General features: G+C 48.3%; 1 protein-coding gene across 6 annotated transcripts; it reads left to right on the top strand.

Annotated features, from left to right (window-relative positions):
* Window positions 1-3,263: 3,263 nt before the first annotated feature.
* On the top strand, window positions 3,264-15,158 carry LOC133111440 (ras-related protein R-Ras2-like). 6 transcript variants are annotated; one of them, XM_061221800.1, is made up of 8 exons: window positions 3,264-3,423; window positions 3,530-3,716; window positions 9,300-9,387; window positions 9,608-9,710; window positions 9,887-9,995; window positions 12,776-12,859; window positions 12,965-13,083; window positions 13,584-15,158. In XM_061221800.1, the coding sequence occupies exons 2-8, from the start codon at window positions 3,615-3,617 to the stop codon at window positions 13,669-13,671; spliced, it is 693 nt and encodes a 230-aa protein (XP_061077784.1). In that variant the 5' UTR covers window positions 3,264-3,423; window positions 3,530-3,614; the 3' UTR covers window positions 13,672-15,158. The 6 variants fall into 6 exon arrangements, 5 of the variants coding, with proteins under 5 accessions (XP_061077784.1, XP_061077782.1, XP_061077786.1 ...); XM_061221798.1 differs by having other exon boundaries at window positions 3,265-3,716; XM_061221802.1 differs by having other exon boundaries at window positions 3,265-3,716; window positions 12,965-13,127; window positions 13,584-13,677.
* The last annotated feature ends 3,726 nt before the right edge of the window (window positions 15,159-18,884 follow it).

Here is an 18,884-nt window from a genome sequence, read left to right as displayed (position 1 = left end):
GTGTGTGTGTGTGGGTGTGGGTGATGGTGAGTGTACGTGTACGTGATGGTGAGTGTACGTGTACGTGTGTGTGTGTGTGTGTGGGTGTGTGTGGGTGATGGTGTGTGTATGTGGGTGTGTGTGTGTGTGTGTGTGTGTGTGTGTGTGTGGGGGTGATGGTGAGTGTACGTGTGTGTGTGTGTGGGTGGGTGATGGTGAGTGTACGTGTGTGTGTGTGTGTGTGTGTGGGTGAGTGTACGTGTGTGTGTGAGTGTGTGCGTGTGTGTGGGTGTGTGTGGGTGAGTGTGTGTGGGTGATGGTGAGTGTACGTGTGTGTGTGTGTGTGTGTGTGTGTGTGTGAGTGTACGTGTGTGTGTGAGTGTACGTGTGTGTGTGTGTGTACGTGTGTGTGTGTGTGCGTGTGTGGGTGTGTGTGTGTGGGTGATGGTGAGTGTGGGTGATGGTGAGTGTACGTGTGTGTGTGTGTGGGTGATGGTGAGTGTACGTGTGTGTGTGTGTGTGTGTGTGTGTGTGTGTGGGTGTGGGTGTGGGTGATGGTGAGTGTACGTGTGTGTGTGTGTGTGTGTGTGTGTGTGTGTGGGTGATGGTGAGTGTACGTGTGTGTGTGTGTGTGTGTGTGTGTGTGGGTGATGGTGAGTGTACGTGTGTGTGTACGTGTGTGTGTGTGTGTGTGTGTGTGTGTGTGTGTGGGTGGGTGATGGTGAGTGTGGGTGATCTTGTGGCTGTGCAGTCACAGGTGCTGAACATTCTCTGTAAATTCTAATAAGATCTGACATTCAGGCAGCTACAATGTGCAGTTCTGATCCCTAAGGGACTGATTTTAGTCTCCCATTTCCTCCCAAACCTGTTACTCTGGCAGTAGAGGGGGTGGGTGCAGAAGACTGACCCCCCAGATGAAGGTGATTAATAAGATTGGGGGGGTGGGGCTACAGGTGGGATTATGGGAAAGAACAGGGATGTGTTTATGGTCACCCTGCCAGGCCTAGGTGTGGTCATCAGGTGAGTCATCTCACTTACCACACGCACACCATCTCACACACATCTCACACACACACCATCTCACTTAAATACACACCATCTCACACACACACACACAAACACCATCTCACTTACACACACACAATCTACACACACATCATCTACACAAACACACGCATCATCTCACACATACACACCATCTATACACATGCACACGAACACTCTGCCAAACTCACACACACCATCTACATGCACACACACTGCCAAACTCACTTAAATTCTGACCAAGTCTGTTGAATGTCCAGCCTGAAAAACAACTGATCAACATCCACACTTTACTGCAGTGGCAAAAGTGTAGTTTCTCATTCAGTACAGTGCATCTAACTATAAATGATCAGTAACTACAAGATTATTCCTAATGAACAGTTTTATGGAAACTGATTACTGTAACAAGATTCCATGTTTAGATCATGAATGTTTAGGATAAAGAAATCTATTGACACCAATTTCTATGGAACGTGAAGCAATTTTATCACATTGTCATTGAATGTGACATTTCATCTTTTATCACAGAATCATTCTAAAGATGAAAGTCATTCTAAAGATGAAATAGAAATTCCCTCAAAACTTGAGCATGTCTCCATCTGAGCATTTCTCCAACTTAATCAGGCGTGATTGTTTACTGCGTGTCTACGGTTTCAAAAACTTAGCACAAGCTTGTGAGATCAGCGCCGATACAGCAGCTCCCTGAAGAAAATACTCATTTATCCCACTTAATGCAGGAAAAAGTTCAGTATGTGCAATAAAAATCATCGCGGGTGATTTGTTTAACCTCTCATGTCAGTATTGTGAAGAAAAAAGCAGCCTGTTGATCTCTGGCCCTTAAGGGGCCGTGTTCAAAGTGTATGGAATGAAAACAGTTTTACTTTCCCAAGTCTATGAGTCAAACACTGTTTTTGCAGGTGGCCAATAGATATGTGGGGCGACATGGCTCAGGCAGTAAGAGCAGTCGTCTGGCAGTCAGAGGGTTGCCAGTTCGATCCCCTGCCCGGGCTGTGTCGAAGTGTCCCTGAGCAAGATACCTAACCCCCAAATGCTCCTGACGAGCTGGTCTGGGCCTTGCATGGCAGCCAATCACAGTCGGTGTATGAATGGGTGAATGGAGAAGCATCAATTGTACAGCACTTTGGATAAAGGCGTATTTACCATATCTCTTAATTTCATAACCATTTTTCAATGAACACTGTTACTGCACTACACTGCAATTGAAGTATTTACCACAGATTTAGGATACGTCATATTCTGAATGGACTTTCTCATGGTTATTTTTGCTTCATGAACATATGGCTTCAGGCTTGTGGGCATGCACAGCACTTCACTTCTAGAGTCATGAAGCATGTGCTGCTTATTCCCCTTATACTGCTGAGAAATGTTCACAAATTCTTTATGAATTCAGAGAGCAATGTTGAGATAAGCATACATGTTCCAAGATAATTTTATTAGCATTCAGAGTAGCCGATTCATTCATTCTAAGTTACACATGTTGACATTGAATGATACAAAGTACACTGGGTAGGCAGAAGTGACCTTTGTCTTTTGTCAACAGTGTTTTATTTTATCCTTGAGAGTACGACAGCATGTAGGTTGACCACACTTTCTGTGTATAGACCAACAATTCAATGATATTTCTCATGTAGGTTATTTCTGTCAGACCCTAACCCTAATCTGAGTTGAGGAGACCCTAACCCTAATCTGAGTTGAGGAGACCCTAACCCTAATCTGAGTTGAGGAGACAGTTTTAGTTTTATTCTGTCAGAGCTCAATTGACGTGTCCACTTGGTGGCCACTTTATTCAGTATTTGTTAGACTTATTGATCTTCTGCTGCTGTAGCCCACTCACTTCAAAGTTTTGACAGGTTGTGAATTCAGAGATCCTCTTCTGCACTTCACTGTTGTAACACATGGTTATTTGAGTTATGTCTCCTTCCTGTCAGTTTGGACCAGTCTGGCCCTTCTCCTCTGACCTTTCTCATTAACAAGGCCTTTTGCCGCTCACCTGATGTTTTTTGCACCATTTTCTGTAGACCCGAGATCAGCAGTTTCTGAGATACTCAAACCACTCTATCTGGCACCAACAATCACTCCATGGTCAAAGTCACTTTGGCCACATTTCTTCCCCATTCTGATATTTGGTCTGAACAACAGCAGAACATGTCTGTATGCTTTTAGGCAGTGAGTTTTTTTTTTTTGCATTAGCGAGCTGATGTACAGGTATATCCAAGATGCGTTCACTGAATGTATATTCATGTATATCGGTGAAATCCACGACAAGGGCCTCTAGCGCCGATCATTTGTAATTGCGGGTCCCCGCGTCTCCTCCAGAGCTGCAGTTGGTGGCACTTTCGCAGGAGGGCGTCTGGACGAGGCAGACGTGCTGAGACTCCGGTCTGCACTTTTCACAGACCGAGAAAATCATTACATGATACTGATTCTGTACGGATTGCACTACAACCAAAGCAGACCGACACGACTGTTTTTTTCTTCCTTATAGCGTTGTTCGATAGGCCTGTCATTCATGGTAGTGATCATCCGCTCCCCGGTGTAGAAACAGCGGTGAGTGCGGTCGTTTGTCCCCGATGGCTGGGTGGAAGGACGGCGCGGTGCAGGAGAAGTATCGGCTGGTGGTGGTGGGAGGCGGCGGTGTCGGGAAGTCAGCGTTAACTATCCAATTCATCCAGGTCAGTACGCACACGCAGGCGGATGTGCGGGAATCCGGACGAGGGGTGTTGTTCCCGCTGAGAGAGAGGGCTTTATAAACGGAGCGTTGGGGTAAATCTAAACGGTGGCCTAGGCCCTCGTTTCAAAGTCTTGCTTTATGAACGCGAAGATTTATTTTGGGGAACGCAACTACAAAAGTTTTGGTTCATCGTATTGTGCGCTCACCTTTAAATATCGTTTTGTAGCTTCGATGTTGATCACAGTTCATAGCAACACAGGGTTGCATATGAATGTGACACGATTTAAAGATTGAGCTGGATTCCTTTGCCTTTACTAATATGTTTATGCATTAGCTTGTGTTTTATTTTTCAAATGATTTCCGTTTTCTCCAGTTGCTTAATCGTGTAGACAGTGTTCTAGTTTTCAAATCTGACAGATCGGAGCATGTTCCTAAAGCGAGAACGACACTGTCTGAAACAACCAGCTTTAACCTTTCTTTTAGAAAGAGTTTATGCAAAATATCTGCGATTCTGGAAGATAATCCTGCAAATTGCATTAGCCATTAACATTTTCAACAAGTGTGTCTTGTTTTTATAACTTCTAGATAAGCAGACGTGGAATTGTTTAAACTCCCATTGATAGAAAACATTTACCTTAGCGTCCGGCGATTCTTGTGTGTATAGTTTTTAAAGCGCAACCTTAGACCCACACGTGCCTTTTGTTCAGTGCTTTGTCATTCATGCGGCGAAGGACACATAACTAGCACACAAACCGCTGTGTTATTAAATGTTATGTTTTCTCTGGTCTTGAGCTGCCTAATGTTACCGTTGCTGGTTACAAAACTTTTTCTCTTCTAAGTCACTGTCTAGAGTCGAATATATTTTAAATGTCAGTTTATTTGTCGTCGGCATGAATTAAAAGCTCTGTATAGGCTTCTGTTTTTTAAATCGCAAATTCAGCGCCACACCCATATAATCTCAATGGCGTTAAACTAATACAATGATATACGCTCGTGTGCCAGAAATACATTGGTAAAATACGATTTTCCTTTCAGTAATATTTCAATAATATAGCCTATGATATAGGCGTTATCTCGCTTAGCTATGAACAATATTTAATTTAAATGAATCAGTGTAGTGTAGATTTTCTTCTTGAATTTGCCATTGGTAGAAACTGAAACGGTTGTGCGTCTCTGGCCGTGTGCAGTGAGTGAGCGCAGAGTGAAGCGGGGCAGGAAGGCGCATTCGTAGGAACATTTCCACTTGTTTCTGTGTCAGGCAGCTGCGCTTTTAAACAGCTTTCCCCCAGCTGTCGTGCTGTGGGCGACTTTGGCGCAGGCGCGCATTACGGCAGGTAGCCACTCACATCGACTTCCTCAGACCCACTTAAGTGCCCTTTCCCCCTTTTCAATGGAAGTTAAAGGAGACAAATGGTTTCTTTCATCTTTAATGGAGGGAGTCGACCAGGGCCACGCACACACACACACACACACACACACACACACACACACACACACACACACACACACACTGCTGCTAGTTTCACTCTCCTGGCCTGTGGTATTCACCCCAGTGTTTTTAGGGAGGGAGAGGCATGTGGCAGTGACACTGTTTTATTTTCTCTAATGAACTGTGTGTATTTACACTTGGGCTGTACGTCATGGTGTCGGTTACCTATTCGTTGGTTCATTCATGGATTGTTTAGGGTAGGCAGTAATAAGCCTTTGGCTTCAGCCTATTCCTTTTTTGGTCACTGATTGTATGAACTTTATTGTGTGAAATGGACTGGTGTAAACATGCTTGATGATGTTTTGTCTGTCATATATTCACACAATTTGTTAAGTTTGTTCCTTATAAGGTGTGACCAAAATAAACTATTAATTCATTCATATTCATTCATATCTGACCTAGTCAGCGCAGGTAGCAGATCTGTCAGAGCGCTCATCTCCAGTGTAGTTACAGAGCGGGGTTTGGAAACTGCACGCTTGTTTACGAAGAGGTAAAGTGTCACTATTATGTGATATGAAATTTATTGTGATATGTACCATTTGGGGACCATAGGGATACATAGTGTCATAAGTAACACTTCAGTATAGCAGAAATAAATGTTAATGTCTTCAGATGAAAGATCTGGACAAAAATACTTTTTGATGTTGGTTTTTTGTGAGCCTAGGACATGGGTTTAAACTCCTGAGAAATTTGCCATTTTGGCTCAATGACACACTGCTGAGAATGCAGCTGCTTCCTGAATCTTCATTGGACCAGAATGGTGACTTCACTGTGATGCGAGAACTTGGGGTCGTTAACATGACGGTCAGTGACTCAGCAGGTCCTGTGATTGGCTGATGTTGAATGACTCAGCAGGTCCAGGTGCTATGATTGGCTGGCGTTGAATGACTCCGCAGTTCCAGGTAGTGTGATGTCATGGCTTTGGCTCATCCATTATTATCTGGGTGACATGGCAGGAGGAACACCTTAAAAATCCAAACAGAAAAAGGATCATCCGTCTTGTTTGCTACAGGACTCATAATGTCTGTGACAGGACTGATCAGCCAAGGGAATCTGACAGCGGAAACCAGACTTAAACCCAACAGAACCACTGTACTCAACCAGTACACAAACCCAACAGAACTGTGTAGCAGACAGACTGATGACCCTGTAGCAGACACTGGATGAGTCCTGTAGCAGACACTGTCTTTATTTCCCTTTTCCTGGTTTGAGTTCCACTTCCTCCCAGCCGTCTCTCCCTCTGATTGGTGCTCACAGTTGTGTGTAAAACGAGCTTCCCGAGCACATGCAGTATGTTGAGTGTGTCCTTGGTTAAATAACCCTAACCCTAACCCTACCCCTAACCCTACTCCTACCCCTAACCCTACCCCTAACCCTACTCCTACCCCTAACCCGAACCCTACCCCTGCCCCTACCCCTACCCCTACCCCTAACCCTACCCCTAACCCTAACCCTACCCCTACCCCTAACCCTACTCCTACCCCTGCCCCTACCCCTACCCCTAACCCTACCCCTAACCCTACCCCTACCCCTAACCCTACTCCTACCCCTACCCCTACCCCTACCCCTACCCCTAACCCTACCCCTAACCCTACTCCTACCCCTAACCCAAACCCTACCCCTGCCCCTACCCCTACCCCTACCCCTACTCCTACCCCTAACCCGAACCCTACCCCTGCCCCTACCCCTACCCCTACCCCTACCCCTACCCCTAACCCTACCCCTAACCCTACCCCTAACCCTAAGCACCCATATAATGATAAGGAAAGGGAATAGATCTAAGATCACACTGCCCAGGTTGGGAACGTTTAAGCGGAAACAATTTAGAATTTAAGCATTTAATGCTTTTTACACACTGGACTAGTAGCACTGATATACAAGACAAACAATGGCATTTCTGTTTTAATCTTTTCTTGGAAGAACATGATCACTCAACACATTTTTAACTATGATCCTTAAGAGGTGAAACAGTCCTGCTGTCAATACTCAAAGTAGCCTTGCTGATATTCACACATGGTTACTACAGTAAAACGAGGTTAATTGTCAGGGTAGTTTAAATAGAGGATAGCTTTGTTCTTTCGATGTAATGATAACACAGGTAGTGATAACTCAGGTGTGCGTTAGGTATGTAGCACACCTGTCCTGCGTAGGGCTGGATTACAGCTGCAGTTCAGGTGGGCTGTGTGTGTGTGTGTGTGTGTGTGTGGGTGAGTGTGTCTATGTGTGAGTGAGTGAGTGAGAGTGAGTGAGAGTGAGTGAGAGTGAGTGAGAGTGAGTGAGAGTGAGTGAGAGTGTGTGTGAGTGTGTGTGGGGGTGTTTGAGCTCAGAGGAGTGAGTGAGTGAGTGAGTGAGTGAGTGAGTGAGTGAGTGAGTGAGTGAGTGAGTGAGTGAGTGGGTGAGTGGGTGAGTGGGTGGGTGGGTGGGTGGTGTGTCTCTGCGTTCTGTTCTTATACTGATACTGGCAGCTATATTCTCTACCCCAGCCAGTTTTACTGGGCTAACCAACAAGAATGAAACATACATATCAGTAATAATTGATAATGCAATCTTATCATAAGAGCGTCTGCCTAATGGCATTAATGTAATGTCATATCTTACATAACAATCAGAACACTTCCTGTTCAGACACATGCGCATACTTGCATGCATTCTTACACACATGCACGCACGCACACACCCTGCACACCAGCACAAGATGCACAAATGAACAGCAGGGCAGTATTGGAGGCGAGGAAGGCTCTGTCGTTTTAAGACACTCCTGCTTGTCCTGATGAGCTCACGGGCGAGGTCATCTGCTTCCATCACCGTGCTTCCTAGAAGCCCCCACTCCTTCAGGCTGATTCCCGCTCACAGCCCCCTGCTTAGTCACAGGGGCTCCAGCGGCTCAAAGTTTGCACAACTGTGCCTGTAAATGCAGGTCACTGCGGCCCTGTGAGAGCCGCCATGTGGGCTGATCTGGAATCCTCTGAGATAAGTGGTGTTACTGTGTCAGGCCTGGTGGACACTATGATATGGGTTAGGGTGATGATGAATGAGCATTCTCGGAGGTTTGTGTTTATTTTCATCTCTCTGGAGAGTTTTGGTTTGGGAGGCTGAGCTGGACCGTGAAGTGAAGCATGATGGTACAATGTTTTCAGTGTGGACTCCTCATACCCTTCCACACAGAACCAGAGGCAGCTAAAAAAGCACTTTAATTTAGTCTCTGTACCTGCCAACCACCTGCTTGAGCACGGGATCACTCTGTGTGTTAGTAGGAAGTTGGGGTAATTAAGTACTTGGGGCATTTCCATGAAATGGCATGTGTATTGGCATAAACTGTGTTTTTGGGTTGTTTGTTTAGATACATCAAACATTAGCTGACATTCGCCTCCATATTGTAACTTTTTCTGCTCACCACAAACGTAAGCTTGCAGTTTGAGAAGGAAGTGCATTGGGACCAAAATGACTGCTGATGGGAAACCCAGAGAGAACAGAAATTGGCACTTCAGTCAATGTAATATTTGTTCTTGCCTTTACAAATAAATCAGTGGTAAGGAACGAATCACGGCATTTTTGGACCTACACTCACCGAGCACTTTATTAGGAACATTTTTACTTTATTGCACCTACTTCTTCATGTGATTATCTCGTCAGCCAATTGTGTGGCAGCAGTGCAATGCATACAATCGATACCGTGTATGTGTTCAGTACTGTGTGTGTGTGGGTGTGTGTTCAGTTCCTTATGTGTGTGTGTGTGTTTGATACTGTGTGTGTGTGTGTTTGATACCGTGTGTGTGTTCAGTACCGTGTGTGTGTATGATACCGTGTATGTGTTCAGTACTGTGTGTGCGTTTGATACAGTGTGTGTGTTCAGTACCGCGTGTGTGTGTTTGATGCCGTGTATGTGTTCAGTACTGTGTGTGTTCAGTACCGTGTGTGGGCGTTTGATACCATGTGTATGTTCAGTACCATGTGTGTGCATTTGATACCGTGTGTGTTCAGTACCGTGTGTGTGTTCAGTACCACACACGTTGGTGCCTGCTGTGCTGATGTGCCCAGTTGAACAGGCTGGATGTTGCTCACCTGCATTTTCAGGTTTTTTTTTTAAATCTCCAGTCATACTTTGTGACCGACTACGACCCCACGATCGAGGACTCGTACACCAAGCAGTGTGTGATCGACCAGAGAGCTGCCCGACTGGACAGTGAGTTCCCCAACCGCTTCGCTCTGTGTGTGATTATTCTGCTCTGTGTTCGGTCGGGGCTGCTCTGTGTGTGATTATTCTGGTCTGTGTTGGGTGATGGCTGCTCTGTGTGTGATTATTCTGGCCTGTGTTGGGTGATGGCTGCTCTGTGGTTGATTGCTCTGGCCTGTGTTGGGTGATGGCTGCTCTGTGGTTGATTGCTTTGGCCTGTGTGTGGCAGTTCTGGACACGGCGGGGCAGGAGGAGTTCGGGGCGATGAGGGAGCAGTACATGAGGACAGGGGAGGGCTTCCTGCTGGTGTTCTCCGTCACGGACAGAGGGAGGTGAGCCCCCCCTCACTCTCTTGCTCTCCATCACTTTTTTCTCCTCTCCTTTCTCTACAGCACACCGTACCCCAAAACCTTCCTCATCCCATACCTCATGTGGAGTTAGAGTGAACACACACACGCACACATACACACACACATCCCCTCCTCTCTTCTGATCCCCCTCTCTGCAGTTTTGAGGAAATCTACAAGTTCCAGAGACAGATCCTTCGGGTGAAGGACCGAGACGATTTTCCCATGATCCTCGTGGGGAACAAGGCGGATCTGGAGCTGCAGAGACAGGTGCGTTTCAGGGGAGGGGCCTCCTGTTGCACTGGCCAAAGATGGTAAAGGAGAACGATGTTCATGTAGTCACGGATTACATTGCATTAACAGTCCTCCTGTTCCATTTAAGCCTAGCCGGGCCAGAGGCCAGGAAGTGCCATGAGCATGTGCAGTTAGGCCGGCCTACTGCTCCTCTCTGACAAACACATGAGCATGTGCAGTTAGGCCGGCCTACTGCTCCTCTCTGACAAACACATGAGCATGTGCAGTTAGGCCGGCCTACTGCTCCTCTCTGACAAACACATGAGCATGTGCAGTTATGCCGGCCTACTGCTCCTCTCTGACAAACACATGAGCATGTGCAGTTATGAGGCCTACTGCTCCTCTCTGACAAACACATGAGCATGTGCAGTTATGCCGGCCTACTGCTCCTCTCTGACAAACACATGAGCATGTGCAGTTATGCCGGCCTACTGCTCCTCTCTGACAAACACATGAGCATGTGCAGTTATGAGGCCTACTGCTCCTCTCTGACAAACACATGAGCATGTGCAGTTATGCCGGCCTACTGCTCCTCTCTGACAAACACATGAGCATGTGCAGTTATGAGGCCTACTGCTCCTCTCTGACAAACACATGAGCATGTGCAGTTATGCCGGCCTACTGCTCCTCTCTGACAAACACATGAGCATGTGCAGTTATGCCGGCCTACTGCTCCTCTCTGACAAACACATGAGCATGTGCAGTTATGAGGCCTACTGCTCCTCTCTGACAAACGCATGAGCATGTGCAGTTAGGCCGGCCTACTGCTCCTCTCTGACAAACGCATGAGCATGTGCAGTTAGGCCGGCCTACTGCTCCTCTCTGACAAACGCATGAGCATGTGCAGTTAGGCCGGCCTACTGCTCCTCTCTGACAAACGCATGAGCATGTGCAGTTATGAGGCCTACTGCTCCTCTCTGACAAACGCATGAGCATGTGCAGTTAGGCCGGCCTACTGCTCCTCTCTGACAAACACATGAGCATGTGCAGTTATGAGGCCTACTGCTCCTCTCTGACAAACACATGAGCATGTGCAGTTATGAGGCCTACTGCTCCTCTCTGACAAACGCATGAGCATGTGCAGTTAGGCCGGCCTACTGCTCCTCTCTGACAAACGCATGAGCATGTGCAGTTAGGCCGGCCTACTGCTCCTCTCTGACAAACGCATGAGCATGTGCAGTTAGGCCGGCCTACTGCTCCTCTCTTACAAACGCATGAGCATGTGCAGTTAGGCCGGCCTACTGCTCCGCTCTGACAAACACATGAGCATGTGCAGTTAGGCCGGTCTACTGCTCCTCTCTGACAAACGCATGAGCATGTGCAGTTAGGCCGGCCTACTGCTCCCCTCTGACAAACGCATGAGCATGTGCAGTTAGGCCGGCCTACTGCTCCTCTCTGACAAACGCATGAGCATGTGCAGTTAGGCCGGCCTACTGCTCCTCTCTGACAAACGCATGAGCATGTGCAGTTAGGCCGGCCTACTGCTCCTCTCTGACAAACGCATGAGCATGAGCAGTTAGGCCGGCCTACTGCTCCTCTCTGACAAACGCATGAGCATGAGCATGTGCAGTTAGGCCGGTCTACTGCTCCTCTCTGACAAACGCATGAGCATGTGCAGTTAGGCAGATCAGTACAGACATCTCCAGATCAGTACAGACATCTCCAGATCAGTACAGACATCTCCAGATCAGTACAGACATCTCCAGATCAGTACAGACGTATCCAGATCAGTGCAGACGTATCCAGTTTCGGGGAGTGAAAGGTTAAACGTTTAAATGGTTAACCAAAATGGAGTTGTACACCTTTACCAAATCAGTAAATTGATACAGATTCATTTTTTCTGAAGCTGAAATGATAAACTGTTTCATTAAATAAATGCACTTTCACCACCAGTGACAAAATGCACAAATTCGTCAGACAATTGAAAGAAAGATTCTGGCTGCTTAACTTCCATCAGGCAAGTCCTAGCAAGCAGTCTTTGGCTATTTCAGGAGGTTAAAAATGCAAACACCTCAGGGAATTGAATGCTGCAGTATTATAGTAATCAAATCATTTCTGTGTTTCAAACCTGTTGGCGCACCGTATGGCGTGCTGTATGGCGTTTCTTAAAGTTCACAAAGGATTCCGTGTTTTGTCATTGACATGCAAATTCAGGCTACTCCAGTTTTTGTTTTGTTTTCAGAAATAAGATACGACCCCTCACGGTAATAAGCAGTATCGGTTACACGGTTAACAATTTTCAGAACGGGGATGGTAACCGTTGACAAAAACTGATGAAAAAATGATTTGTCACATCCCTAATCCAGATCATTTTACAAGTGCACTTTGTAAGAGTAGTTTAATCCTCACTCTGACTTCTAAAGAGTACCCAATGTCAGACTAGTGTTTTTGTTCTATATAATATAGCCTGTATAGTGTAGTAGACCACTATCCTGTCGGATACAGGTAGAGACCCTTGTCCTATACAGTAGTGTGCAAAAATGTGGGCACCCCTGGTCAAAAAGCCTTTTAGAATGAATATCTAAGTGAACAGTGGCAAACCTGCCCCCCCCCCCCCCCCATTTTCCCCCATTCTTCCTGGCAGAACACCTGTAGCTCAGAAATATTTTTCAGCCTCCTTGAATGTATGGCATATTTGAGAACTCCACAGATTTTCAATAATACTCAAGTCTGGCGACTGGTGTGTGCTGTTCTCTCAGGTGTGTGCTGCTCTCTCAGGTGTGTGCTGCTCTCTCAGGTGTGTGCTGCTCTCTCAGGTCTCTCAGGTGTGTGCTGCTCTCTCAGGTCTCTCAGGTGTGTGCTGCTCTCTCAGGTGTGTGCTGTTCTCTCAGGTCTCTCAGGTGTGTGCTGCTCTCTCAGGTGTGTGCTGCTCTCTCAGGTGTGTGCTGTTCTCTCAGGTGTGTGCTGTTCTCTCAGGTCTCTCAGGTGTGTGCTGTTCTCTGCAGGTGACGCAGGAGGAGGCCCAGAATCTTGCCCGGCAGTTGAAGGTCACCTACATGGAAGCTTCCGCCAAGATCCGCATGAACGTGGAGCAGGCCTTTCAGGAGCTGGTGAGAATCATACGGTGAGAGAGAAGAAGAGAGAGTGAGAGAAAGAGAGAGAGAGGAGGTGAGGAGGAGAGGGGTGTTGCCCTATGCTAATGTGTGTTTAACACCATCCCAGTGCCCCCTTCTGGTTGAATCGTCAACGTCCCAAATTATTGTTGCTTTCATATTGCCATAATAAAACCGCAAGATGGCAATGCCTGATTGTTAAAGACTCGCTCGCAAGAACAGCATAAAACGGCAGGCTCCCCCACACCACTCTGATGGTTTACAACCCTGGCCTCATCACAGACTCAGACTAATATTCTAACAATCTTTGATACCATTTCTCTGTGACAAAAAAAATCATGTTCCAATATAAGAACGAGTTAAGAACATACTTCTGTCTGTAGATGCTGTAGTTGTATGACACTTGAAGCATAAATTGTCGTCGAAGCATAAATTGGCCTTTAGGGCTGAAAGGTGAGATGTGATCTATATTTTCCTCGTAGAGTTCCGTCTTTGTGTTCCCGTGTTCCAGAACTTTCCAGGAGCAGGAGTGCCCCCCCTCCCCGGGGCCGCCGCGCGGGGATCAGGATGCGAGCGGCTGCCACTGCGTCATCGTCTGAGGCCCCGCCCACCTGCGCCATCATCTGAGAGGCCCCGCCCACCTGCGCCATCATCTGAGGCCCCGCCCACCTGCGCCATCGTCTGAGGCCCCGCCCACCTGCACCATCGTCTGAGGCCCCGCCCACCTGCGCCATCATCTGAGAGGCCCGCCCACCAGCGCCATCGTCTGAGGCCCCGCCCACCAGCGCCATCATCTGAGGCCCCGCCCACCTGCGTCATCGTCTGAGGCCCCGCCCACCTGCACCATCATCTGAGGCCCCGCCCACCTGCAACATTGTCTGAGGCCCCGCCCACCAGCGCCATCGTCTGAGAGGCCCCGCCCACCTGCACCATCATCTGAGGCCCCGCCCACCTGCAACATTGTCTGAGGCCCTGCCCACCTGCAGCATCGTCTGAGAGGCCCCACCCACCTGTCTTCTGACATCATCAGGGTGGACCAGCACTGCCAACAGCCTTATCTGGGAGCCCTGCCCACCGCAGAGTCCCTATCAGTCTGACTGACATCTGAACCTCCAGCACACACACCTGAACCTCCAACACACACACCTGAACCTCCAGCACACACACCTGCACCTGAACCTCCAACACACACACCTGAACCTCCAGCACACACACCTGAACCTCCAACACACACACCTGAACCTCCAGCACACACACCTGAACCTCCAGCACACACACCTGCACCTGAACCTCCAACACACACACCTGAACCTCCAGCACACACACCTGAACCTCCAGCACACACACCTGCACACACACCTGCACCTGAACCTCCAGCACACACACCTGAACCTCCAGCACACACACACACCCCTGAACCTCCAACACACACACCTGAACCTCCAATACACACACCTGAACCTCCAACACACACACCTGAACCTCCAACACACACACATGAACCTCCAGCACACACACCTGAACCTCCAGCACACACACCTGAACCTCCAACGCACACACCTGAACCTCCAACGCACACACCTGAACCTCCAACACACACCCCTGAACCTCCAGCACACACACCTGAACCTCCAGCACACAGACCTGAACCTCCAACGCACACACACCTGAACCTTCAGCACACACACACACACCCCTGAACCTCCAACACACACACCTGAACCTCCAACACACACACCTGAACCTCCAGCACACACACACCTGAACCTCCAACACACATACCTGAACCTCCTACACACACACCTGAACCTCCAACACACATACCTGAACCTCCTACACACACACCTGAACCTCCAGCACATTCACACACCTGAACCTCCAACACACACACCTGAACCTCCAACACACACCTGGGGGAAAGTTTGAGCATAAGAAATGTGCTAACGGAAGCCCCTCTCAAAATGAAACCAGACAGTTTCAGTTTTTGTACCTCAGAGAACCTTTCTTGTCTCACAGAGACATTTGTACTTTTGACAAGATTGTAACAACAATTGCGCCTTACAAAAAAAAAAGGGGGGGGGTGGGGGGGTGGGGTTGTGGTCATGTATATTGTGCCATATCCATTATGATGACATCGGTGTGCTAATCATCTACTGTACATAAGTAAAGATTTGCTGTGATTTTTGAAAGTGCCTTTCTAATGAATCTCCATTGCGTGGAATACAATGTTGTTGAAGAGCTGAAGCTGGTGTTTACAGCACTGTAGGTTTGTGGGCAGCCAGCGAGTGATGCCAGATTTTGGGATGCTGCCTTTGGTGACTTGGATGCACCAGTCTACTTGTCTTTCAGGTCATTACGGGTTGAGTTGCTCATATGACGGGGGCGACATGGCTCAGGCAGTAAGAGCGGTCGTCTGGCAGTCGGAGGGTTTCCGGTTCGTTCCCCCTGCCCGGGCTGTGTCGAAGCATCCCTGAGCAAGACACCTAACCCCCAAATGCTCCTGACGAGCTGGTCGGTGCCTTGCATGGCAGCCAATTGCCGTTGGTGTGTGAGTGTGTGTATGAATGGGTGAATGAGAAGCATCAATTGTACAGCGCTTTGGATAAAGGCGCTATATAAAAGCCAACCATTTACCATATGAAATGTCATAATGTGACCTCACATCAAAGTCTATCGCCTATCTTCGTTCCTCTTTGTCTCAACTTCTATACCTCCTCAGGTGGACCAAACTAAAATGCAAAAGAAAGGCGCCAGTTCAGCCACTAAATGTCCTTTGTTGGGGTGTGTGCCTCTCAAACACTGCGGCCCTCCAGGACTGGAGTTAAACCCTGCAGACACTGCGGCCCTCCAGGACTGGAGTTAAACCTGCAGACACTGCAGCCCTCCAGTACTGGAGTTAAACCTGCAGACACTGTGGGTCTCCAGGACTGGAGTTAAACCTGCAGACACTGTGGGTCTCCAGGACTGGAGTTAAACCTGCAGACACTGTGGGTCCCCAGGATTGCTGTTTGAGACTCCAGGTGTAGTCTACTGGCTCTTCTCACAAACCTATCATGCCTTTAGGCCCTGTCTCCAGCCTCATTGGCTGAGTGAAGTCTAGCGGTGGGAGGGGCTTGAGTTTAGGCCTCTCCCCTTAGCACAACAGTGGTTTATTTTTCCCTCCTTTTGATCAGAGTACTGTTTATTTTTGTTCGTACAGTCCTGGGCTCTGAGGCGGCTCATTTCCTTGCTTCTCTGCTGGTCAGAAACTCTGTCCCAGCATCCTCAGGCCTGCCCACAATGCAGTGCTCCCACTGAGGTTTGCCAGCCTGACTGATTCTGCTGTGTATTCCATGCCTGCAGTAACATGGTCTATATTAGTGAGTGTGTCTCTCTTGTCTGTGTGTGTCTGTGTGTGTGTTATGATGTGGAGTGCCACCTACATGTCAGAAGTTTGCAATGGGGAGGTGTGCTCTTTCCTTATTGGCCAGCTGAAGAACTGCAGCTGCAACTGATCATTACAGCCTGGACCAAAATCACCGCTTCAAGTTTGGGTTTTATTATTCCTCTCTGTGTTTTTCAGTCTATGTTATAAATTGTATTTCCCCAGCATTTCTATGGTCAGGTGAATGCAGGAATCAATAAGTTCCCCCTCCATTGTGTTCCACACAATAACAACAATGGGCCAGTGTGTAACACATCTGTGTGCCTCTAGGGGGCACTGTTGGATTCACATGTCAGTCAGGAAGTGTGTAGATTGTCTTTGTGACTGTAGTATCTTTGAAAAGGTGTTCTAAACAGTGGATTATATTTCCCCCCCACATTAAATGTTGTAATGGTGCACATTTTGAAACTGCTCTTTTGTAATTCTGAGAGTAACATTTTATCCCTGTCTTTGGTACCCCACGGCCCTTAGGGCAGGCTGTGGGACTGGGGTCTCTAGATCTACCCTGCTGTAAAATCCAGCTATGCCGAAAATCATAAACTAGTCTAGCTGGGTATGAACTGGTCAACCAGCTAGTTGCTGGTGGCTTATCTGAGCTGGTGGCTGGTCAACCAGCCACTTGAAAACTTAGCTTGAGCTGGTCTGAAGTGGCCAACCAGCTAGATGATTGATCAGTTAGACCAGCTCTATACTCAACATGGTTTGACCAGTTAGCTACGCTAGGCACGAAGACTGCTTATTAGCGAGTGTTGGCTTCTCTCATTGGCTGGTTTGGTGTGGGCATTATGGGTATTCACCGTGGAGTGGATCTGCAGGTTCTGAGCTGAGCTCTGTGAGCTGGAATGGCGGGAAGCCCTGTCCGTGTGTGTGTGAGATGGGGTGTGTGAGTGTTTGAAGCCCTGTCCGTGTGTGTGTGAGATGAGGTGTGTGAGTGTTTGAAGCCCTGTCCGTGTGTGTGTGAGATGGGGTGTGTGAGTGTTTGAAGCCCTGTCCGTGTGTGTGTGAGATGGGGTGTGTGAGTGTTTGAAGCCCTGTCCGTGTGTGTGTGAGATGGGGTGTGTGAGTGTTTGAAGCCCTGTCCGTGTGTGTGTGAGATGGGGTGTGTGAGTGTTTGAAGCCCTGTCCGTGTGTGTGTGAGATGGGGTGTGTGTGTGTGTGTGTGTGTGTGTGTGAGTGTGTGAGTGTGTGTGAGATGGGGTGTGTGTGTGTGTGTGTGTGTGTCCGTGTCCAAACTGAGCTCCCGCTGTTCTTCACATAACCGCAGCTTTTAGATTGATACTCTGACTCACACACACTCACACACACACACCCCATCTCACACACACACACACACACACACACACACACACACACACACACACACACACACACACACCCCATCTCACACACACACACACACACACACACACACTCACACACACACACACACACACACACACACACCCCATCTCACACACACACTCACACTCACACACTTACACACACACACTCACACACACACACACCCCATCTCACACACACACTCACACACACACACTCACTCACACACACACCCCATCTCACACACACACACTCACACACACACACACACACCCCATCTCACACACACACTCACACTTACACACATACACTCACACACACACCCCATCTCACACACACACACTCACACACACACACCCCATCTCACACACACACACACACACATCCCATCTCACACACACACACGCGCGCACACACCCCGTCTCACTGTGTTTGTGTATGCCTGTGTGCATGTGTCTGTGTGTATGTGTGTGCATGTGCTTGTGTGCGTGCGTGCGTATGTGTGTATGTGCGTGTTGCAGCACGCCCTGTTGTGGCAGAAACAGCAGAAGAGGAGGAAGGATGTGGTGTGTCCCAGAGTGCAGTGTGTCCCAGAGTGCAGTGTGTCCCAGAGTGCAGTGTGACAGAGTGCAGTGTGTGACAGAGTGCAGTGTGTGACAGAGTGCAGTGTGACAGAGTGCAGTGTGTGACAGAGTGCAGTGTGTCCCAGAGTGCAGTGTGTCCCAGAGTGCAGTGTGTCCCAGAGTGCAGTGTGTCCCAGAGTGCAGTGTGTGACAGAGTGCAGTGTGACAGAGTGCAGTGTGTGACAGAGTGCAGTGTGACAGAGTGCAGTGTGTCCCAGAGTGCAGTGTGTGACAGAGTGCAGTGTGTGACAGGGTGCAGTGTGTGACAGGGTGCAGTGTGTGACAGGGTGCAGTGTGTGACAGAGCGCAGTGTGTGACAGAGTGCAGTGTGTGACAGAATGCAGTGTGTGACAGAGTGCAGTGTGTCCCAGAGCGCAGTGTGTGACGGTACAGTGTGTGACAGGGTGCAGTGTGTGACAGAGTGTAGTGTGTGACAGAGTGTAGT

The sequence above is a fragment of the Conger conger genome, chromosome 15 (assembly GCF_963514075.1).
Source record: "Conger conger chromosome 15, fConCon1.1, whole genome shotgun sequence".
NCBI lineage: Eukaryota > Metazoa > Chordata > Actinopteri > Anguilliformes > Congridae > Conger > Conger conger.
This window is presented reverse-complemented; position numbering and strand designations above follow the sequence as displayed.

Coding starts and splice junctions, on each gene's coding strand:
- LOC133111440 (XM_061221800.1), top strand. CDS start 3,615: ATGGCTGGGTGGAAGGACGGCGCGGTGCAGGAGAAGTATCGGCTGGTG. Junction 3,717..9,299: donor TAACTATCCAATTCATCCAG/GTCAGTACGCAC, acceptor TTAAATCTCCAG/TCATACTTTGTGACCGACTA. Junction 13,084..13,583: donor GAGCTGGTGAGAATCATACG/GTGAGAGAGAAG, acceptor CCCGTGTTCCAG/AACTTTCCAGGAGCAGGAGT.